We start from the raw sequence: 8,754 nt of genomic DNA on the forward strand, positions 1-8,754 counted from the left end.
ATATAGAATCCTTTCTTCACATTTTACCTCAATTGTGAGACTCCTCTTGCATTCGACCCCACCGGGTAAATTCAACTCTCAAGGCCACGCCTTCAAGTCTGATTGATAGAGGTATCCGAAATCCAGTCAACGAAAAACATTGGTGGGGGAAATATATATCATTGAATAGTTGAGTTTAGGTTAAATTCAATATCAAAAATTGAAATGGGACTACACTAGAAGATATGCACTTTCGTTGGACGTGTGGAATATATAAGAATTATATGAGGATCTCACCTTATTCTCATTATCTTTCATTTTTCAACAATTAATCCAATCTAAGGTACCTCAATAAAATTCAGATTTTATTTTGCTTGAGTTCTTGAAAACTAATATAATTATAGTTGTTTTAGGATTGATATATAATATTTATTAATGTGATCCATAATCAGAAACATATTCTTACTATCACTCTGACACCTATTTTAATATTGCAACCTTAAAATTGTAAAAATAACATACTCAGACTATGAGTATTCAAAGTAATAAAACAAAAAACATATATATCAATTAAATTTTTTTTACAACAAACATAATTTCGAAATTTCTCATGCTATATTTTGAAGTTATAAAATTCTATACATAAATCACGTTCTTGAAAAAATAGTTACAAATTATTTTATCGATGGAAATTTGAGATGACATAAAACATGAAGATAATTATAATATTTTTTAAAAAAATATTTTTCGAGCAAAAATATATTTAAAAACATAAGAAATTTTTAAAAATCTTATAAATCATTTTAAATAACTGTAGATGTAAGAATTATTTTTTCCACATAAAAACGATTTGAATTTATTCTTATTCCGCATTTTCTATCACTTTCATGTATATAAAAATAATTATTACACATAAAAGCAATTTAAACTCATTTTGATTTATTTGAAGTGTTCTCTTATGACATCAATCAATTATTTGTGTTTGTCATGCATAAGATTTTACTGTTTGGCCATTGACAACCACGCTAGTGCAATCCTCATTGTGTTCACCATTAGCTTAGTATATGACTTTGAATGATAGATCACAATTATAAGAAATAAAATTCATGTCTTGGGTACAAATATAACTTTTGAACTGAAGATCAAGAAACGTTTGAACTAAAAGATTAATCTTTTACTATCATTCAATTTTGTTGGGTTAAGTGTACATGTATGAGAGTAATACTAGGATGATGAACTACTAGGAAGTTCTCGTGCTTTAAGATATTGACATTGTGTAGTTTATTTTAAATTACATTAAAGATATAGTTTTTTTTTAAAAATGAAGTGTAAATTTTATTCGATAAATAAAATTTCATTTGTTAAGAAATTATTATTACCCAAAAGTTTTGGTGATCGACAAAATTAAGACAACACTTCACTGTTTCAGGAAACACTTGCATATTTTATGTGTAACAGGTATCAGCTCAACCGCCCAGCTTTGCAACCGGATTGCTTCTCAACCGGTTAAATCTAAAAGAGTTTAACCGCTTAAACAAATGATCAACCGGATAATATTAAAGAAGCTTGACCTCTTGAAGTACAGACCGCTAATAATTCAACCGCTTGAAGTAAAAGAAGCTCGAACTTTGATGAACTTCGCAAACCAGCTGATTCGAAGATATCATTAAAGAGGGCTATTTATTGTCTACTTAATGAAAGACATTCTCTGACTGGTTCAAGATATTCAATGGTTTGTACCGCTTCAAATATAACTAGTTCCTTCATCAGTCCAGAGAATGATCTGCAATTATATCACTATCCCAGAAAAGAAAGATCACTTATCTTACAAAGGTCTGAGGATAAAAGCAGTTGCCGTAAACGGTAACTCTGAAGCAACTCTTCAAAGAATGAGACTCAAGGCAATGCTAGCAAAGAGAACATTTAATGTATGTCTGAAAAACATTTAATGCAGCTGCAGCTGATAGTGACACAACATCTCTCTGATACAGGTTAACGTTACTCATCCTTTCCGACCGTTGGAACGATCGCTTATATTAACAGAGAAAGACGTATGCAAGACAACAATGCGATACATTATCAAACTCACAGCAGTGAAATCATTACAAGCTTGCATACTTTAAAGATTCAGAGCGCGATCAAAAGTTTACATACTTCATCGCTCATCAGCACGCACTGAACAGAAAAGATATCTGATCATCCAAGGATCATCTTCGTGCTACCAAAATCAAATTGTTTATTTACATCAGTAACCTTTTGGTTATTTGATTAAGTTGTGGTGTCTGGTGAACTGAGTGTTCTTAAAATCTAGAATTGTATAGTGATCACTAAAAGTTTCAAAACAGTCAGTGTGATAAGTGCTGATTGGAGTAGGCTGTTGCAAAGAGTTTTTGTAAAGCCAAAGTCTTTTAGTGGAATCATTCTTGAAAAAGAAGAAGGAGTGACGTAGAAGTTTTCTCTCTTGTTTGCGTTGAAGCTTTTTGTTTCGATATCGTTCTTTTTCTTTTGCTTCAACTTCTTCTTTTGTTATTGAGTCTTCACTGATCTTCTCTTTATATAGGCGGGAAAACTGAACGTACAGTGAGACTCATTTATTGTATCATTTGCATCTTGAATTCGTTTCTTGGACTTTGTGTCTCGACTTTTCGGCTGTCCTTCTGAAACGTTTTGTCTTTAATGCTCTGATGCAACGTCCATTATTGTCCTTTGACTGGACAATGGCTTTGTACCTTCACATACAGTTGGAATCCACTGAAAGAGTTTGTCTTCATCTATAACTGAAAGATTCTGACTGATACTTCGAACTGGTCAGCTGAACTGATCTTCAGTTGAGCTGGTGAAATCAGTTGACTCGTCAGTTGAACTGATTTCACTCTCGTTCAGTTGAACTGATCAGCTGGGTTTCTTCATCATTTCAACACTCCTTCGGCTGGCCAGGCTTCTGAGGTTCTCCTGCTGAACCACCTATCAACTGGACAATCAGCTGGACTGCTCAATTGACGTAATCAGTTAAACTGATTCAGTTTGTGGGATCAGGTTTGATCTTCAGTTTGCGATGTAAACAGCTCGTGAGTGATCCTAGCTTCTGCACACTAAGGTAGATTATTAGTAACACAAATTAACAAGTTTTGTTATCATCAAAATCAAGATTGCGAACTTGAAAAGTTCCAACACGTTAAGTATTTTGTAATGAGTTGTGGCGTGTATTATATACTTATGCGAATAATGTGATTGCATTCAAGAATTTTTTTGAGTTGACATGCTTAGATTGACAAATAATCTATATTTTTATACTTTGAAAATAATAAAATAAAAATTTATTCATTTTGAAAGGAATATTTGATAAATTTATCGACTAGTCATATTAAATATTCATGCATAGCATTTCGACCCTTGACTTCGTTGATTGCTATCATTATTGATCTGTTTAGATGTTGAATCATCGATGGAACGAGTAATAAGATTAGATCACTCCTAACATCCCATCGATGGAGCGAGTAATAGGATTAGCACATTCCTGATGACTATATGAGGATGACTGGGTCGTTATCGGACCCTCGATGCTACGTGCATGGATGAACAGTGGCTTCATGTTGCATTATTGCATACCTAGCATGGGTGGCCACTATTCCTGTTGATGATGCGATTCGTTTGGACTTTGTTTTTGTATCCGTTATTTCGTTTTTACTGACATGCATTGCATTTTACTTGATTTTATTTCATGTCATTTATATTTATCGTAATTTTACTAGTTCGTCGTATTGGGGACTGACTTCTCTTTTTTTATATGTTGTTGTTTTTGATGTCATAGCAAGTGATCCAAGAGACTTTGGCGCGTCTGGTGGAGCATCAGGTAGTTACTTTTACGATGTTTTGGATTGATAATTGTGTGATCGAGTCTTGTTGGCTCTGCATGTGTTAATCCTGGTCAGTGCGGCTATAGGTTTGCGAATTGATATTATGACTTTATTTCGAGTATATAAATATTGTTTGAGCCAAAGCGGACAATATCAAAAGTAAGCTTAACCGTTACATAAATTGTCAAATTTACAAGATATTCGTTAATTTATGTGAATATTTAAGGATTTTATTTGGATTTAGTTTGGATCTGTTGTTTAGGATTTTATTCAATCGGATCTGGTGTTGAGATTTTATTCATGAATTGCTGAAACAAGATAGAGAACAAGGGCAATATTTGATTCAGTACAATTGCACCAGTAAAAAAAGATAGATCACGATAAAATAAATACACAACAATTGACGCAGGGATACACAAGACAACAATATCCAAGAACCTGCTGATAATGAAAGCCTCTAAATCTGACCAAACCTTAATCAACTGCAACACAGATCCTACGACTTTACATTTACATTGATTTCCCTCATTTAACAAGCTCATACAAACTTCAAGATGAGGCTCTAAGAAATCGAATATCTCCTCCGTCTTGAAGACGAACTAGAGGACTTTATCTCCCCTTGTACCATAGAAACGGGGCTCTGAGAACTTGCAGACGTCTCTGAACTCTTGTTATCACCATTTCCCAGCCCTTTACCCATGATCCACAGCTTATCAAAGATCCTTCTTGAGCGAGACGGCAGCAACATCACTCCAGATCCTGCGTTCTTGCTTCCTCTCTTTGTTAACTTTCCGGTCTCTTCTTTCACCTTCAAATCATCCATTTGCTTTCGAAGGGATTTGGGGTTTTCTGGGGTTGCTTTCGTCCATTTTTCTTCGTTATTTCTTGGGGTGTGAATACTGGCAGCTGCTCTAGTTTGTTCACAAAATAGGACTTGAACCACCACACGAAGTGGTAGTTGCTCGTTCTGTGCTGCATGCATGGATGCATCTGTTGTCAATTTCTTGACATCCATTAGCCCACACAAGTTCTTTCTCTCGATTTTTGTCAAACTCAGGTGCTCCTGTTAAACATGGTGTCCAATATTATGCAGTTCGAATCAAATATATCATATATAGCACACAGAACACGTATATGGGATGAGTATGGTAAAACTAGGATACCTTCAAGTAGATGTCAATGGCACAGTATAATCTGTCGTGAATTGGCCTTGCTGACTCGGGAATTGACTGTGATAACTCAATGAAACTGACAACCGAGAGACTTGGATCACGAGCAACCTCTGCAAGATAACTATCTATGATCTTCCCAACTCTTAACCAAGACCCATGTCCTAAAACAAAGTCGCCTTCATTTCTACCATTCTTTTCTGTGAATTTCAAGTTCCTGTTGCTTCTTCCTTTGGTCACAAATTGATCTACGAGTTTCTGAACAAGCTCGATATCATATATGGTGGTCTGAGGCGATTTTGATGGGATCAACAGGTCACTTACACAAGCTTCATCCAACTTTAAACCCACACTTCTTATCAGTTCTTCCTTTAAAGGCTCGTCAGCATTTAACAGGATAGCAAATTTAAGTAATCTAAGTAAGAAATTACAAGAACAGCTGACATCCTTGTCCGAAGGCAACAAGCAAATTATTGTTTCGGCTAAAGATTTGTTCTTGAGCCTATTAACAGAAGAGACCAATGCATCGGCAGAATCTGGCAGCCATTTGGCTGCATAAGTCTTCAATGCCTCACAAATCACGACACCGTCCGTTCTGCCTTTCAATTTTATGGCAATCATAACTCGCTTGAAAAGATTGATGTTCAACTCGCATACATCTTCAACCCACCAATCTTTAGGAGCGTACACTGTTTTATCCGGGAACTTTATTTCACTCTGAGTTACCTTGTCCAGTGATGACGTGCTCCGGTTATAAGTATACGACCAAGAAATTAACGAGGGATCAACTGAAGTTTTAGATGCAATTGAATCTATGCTCCTTCCAATCACCTTTTGATTCTCAGACCATGGGAGGAGAGAATCCGTGCTCTGCAAAACGATAATAGAATCTTTCCAGCTGCGAAAAATGCTGGAATTGAGAAATACATCGATCTTGAAAATAAGGTTTCCTCTATCAACATCCTCAGTCATCTCAAGATACTCCGCTGCACATCGTGCTGCCACGACATTGTAGGCATTGAGAGTCACCACCATTCCATAACAGAATTTTGCACATATTTCAAATTCCTTTGATCCACCAGGAAAATCAACCAACTCAATTTCATCAAGCCCCTCCTCGCTGGATTTTGATACCAGTTTTTGTATTTTATTGCTCTTGGACAGCAGAGGAAACTGCAACATTTCAAAAACAGAAAATCATCGATTTTGACAGGGTATAAACAGCTATTTTTACGAAATTATCAGCTATTCAAAACATGGCACTCGAGGTAACATTCTGGGATATTTATAAAGCAAACTTGTTCAATACGCCGATGAATTGCCTCAAAAGAAGTCACCTTGTGGAGATGGAACTTCAGTTCCCCAACATTAATAACAACATCAGTTTCCAGTTCAGATGACACAAACCTGCAGAATTCAATGCCTTCCATAAGTTTCATCGATAACTTATATGTAACCGACAGTAAACAGTACTGGATTATGTAATGTTCCATGGACGATAATCCGAATACCAGCACCACAAATCACTGGACCACGTGACCTAAAAAAAAACTTCAAACTTCAGGTTATTTCTCTAAAAAAAACTTATAACCCGCAATCAAATTTCTTGGACCTTCCCAATCAAAATGGTGATGGAATCACTAACTCGATTCATCGAATGGAGTAGTTTTCCAAAACTGTGATAAAGGTGCAAAATTTAGTAACTTTGTCGATAACATTCCAATTGTTTATGCTATAAGATTTCGTCCAGGACCTTTCAAATAGTTGACTCGCAGTCCTTTGCAACAATCTCCCAAGATTGTTATTTTCTTAGGATAAAAACATTAGCTCAGCACATTTAAGTCTAAACTGCATGCCTATCCTCTTCTCAACACATGATTTAAAAGCGGTGAGGGGGCAATGGTTATACTTCTTTTATCTACATGAAATAAATTACCCCACAAAGGGACCACAAAAAAAGACACAAGAATTAAAGAAAAAACTAAGAACAGTTGACTTCTTTTATGATACAAAAATTATTTACAAACCTCTGACCTCCAATCGGAATGAAACACATTCACAGTTTCAATAGGCTTCTATTTAACTATTGCGTTCAAAGGAGATTTCGAGGAATTTAAACGTTGGACTTTGAGCTGTCAAAATTAGTTAACGTATATATAGGTACATAACAGATCATGAACTAATAAAGAATCAAAATAAAAACAAGTACAAAAAAAATTCATAAATACAGAATACGTCGAGGGGCGAATATAACGCACCTTACACAGTTCCCTACAGCTTGGAAAGCATCAGGCTTTGATCCCAACTTCATATACTTCATTTCACCCGTCAAGAAAATGCTGTCTTCGATTTCAAGAATTTACAGCCCCCAGAAAAAGTTAACTTCTATCTCACCAACTCCCCACTCTGCAAACAGTACTTGACAAGAAACGAGGCCTCGAGGAAACAAATAAAAGCTAGTGAAGAAATGAACTAAAATTCACAGAAAAACAGGAACTTGTTCCCTGCTTGAAAAGGACCAAAGCTTGAAACTTTACTTCAGCCCATGACCTCTCCCATTTCTCCCATGCCAGAAAACAAGAATAAACCCACCACTAGAAACACAACAAAACAAACCCCACAACAAGAAAAAACAAAATAACTAAAAATAAAACAAAATCCCAGACGAGAGCAGGATCAGAAATGTCTTCACTTTTTCTCTTGCCCACACCACTTTTAAGATAATGTCTCGTCCCCCGTGCTAAACAGCAGAAAATAGTTTCAACTCTCCTCTTCTTCTTCTTATCTTGTCTTAGTTTATCAAACATGCATACACCTCATTGCATTATATCACTGCGATGACATGTATACTATGACGCCGTTACTATTGACAGATTATTTCACACCAACCTCATATACTTAAAGACGGGTCCTTAAATTCCAGCCGTCTTTGTTATAACTCCTCCTGATATTCCAAGATTTCTTCTTTAAATTGCGAATCTCAAGAGTATCCCATGTTTGTGAATGGTCATAGCTCAGCTTTATTCTGAAATTTTGCAGAAGAGAGAGACCACCTACGATGTGTGTATTTATTTGTGTGCGTATATGGAGTAGTGGTACGCAGGCAGGGGGACCTCCTCCCTCCCTCCTTTGGACTGAGACTTAGCGGTGTCAACAGAGAATTGGAACCTCTTTTGTAAAAGCTTTCAGGCCTCGACGCACGCCTAAATCCTAATCTTTTAAGGCCATTTTTGCTCCCCCCACCCTATTTTTGGGAAACATGTGGAATTAAAATTCAGAAAAATCAAAAATATAAAATTAATATTTATCATATAAATATTTTCTCGACGTCACAATCACATATCAAAATTAGTTAGCATGAAATGTTAAAGTTTAATATTACCAAAATTTCTTTACGGTTTTACTATTCAAAATATTTGTTAGCTAACTCTGCTGTTGTGAGTTTGTTAATAATTTGTATACATTACTTTATCTTTTTTCGATTTTTTATTCAACTTATCTTTAATTTACTTAAAATTTTAAATTATTTCAATAAATTTTATTTACTTAATAATCTATAAGAATTATATCTTAATAAAATAATATACTTTTTAAACAAAAATTATCAAATAAAAAGAATTAATATAACACCCATTATATGTCAGAACACTTGTGTATATAAAAAAATGGAGTTAGACCTTTGTATGTATAAAGAGATAATATATAATATTGTGAGAATAATGTAGGTAGCATGTGTGTGTGAGAGTAGC

The 8,754-nt window shown here is 35.2% G+C and overlaps 1 protein-coding gene across 1 annotated transcript; it reads right to left on the reverse strand.

The window, feature by feature from the left end:
* Nucleotides 1-4,197: 4,197 nt before the first annotated feature.
* LOC142543022 (phototropic-responsive NPH3 family protein NPY1) lies at nt 4,198-8,180 on the reverse strand. The gene is made up of 4 exons (XM_075649981.1): nt 7,264-8,180; nt 6,343-6,412; nt 5,000-6,178; nt 4,198-4,899 (listed from the first exon to the last, which is right to left on the reverse strand). Exons 1-4 carry the CDS (start codon nt 7,323-7,325, stop codon nt 4,399-4,401), a joined length of 1,812 nt encoding a protein of 603 aa, XP_075506096.1. The 5' UTR covers nt 7,326-8,180; the 3' UTR covers nt 4,198-4,398.
* Nucleotides 8,181-8,754: the final 574 nt, after the last annotated feature.

This window comes from Primulina tabacum, chromosome 4 (assembly GCF_025594145.1).
Source record: "Primulina tabacum isolate GXHZ01 chromosome 4, ASM2559414v2, whole genome shotgun sequence".
Classification (NCBI taxonomy): Eukaryota; Viridiplantae; Streptophyta; class Magnoliopsida; order Lamiales; family Gesneriaceae; genus Primulina; species Primulina tabacum.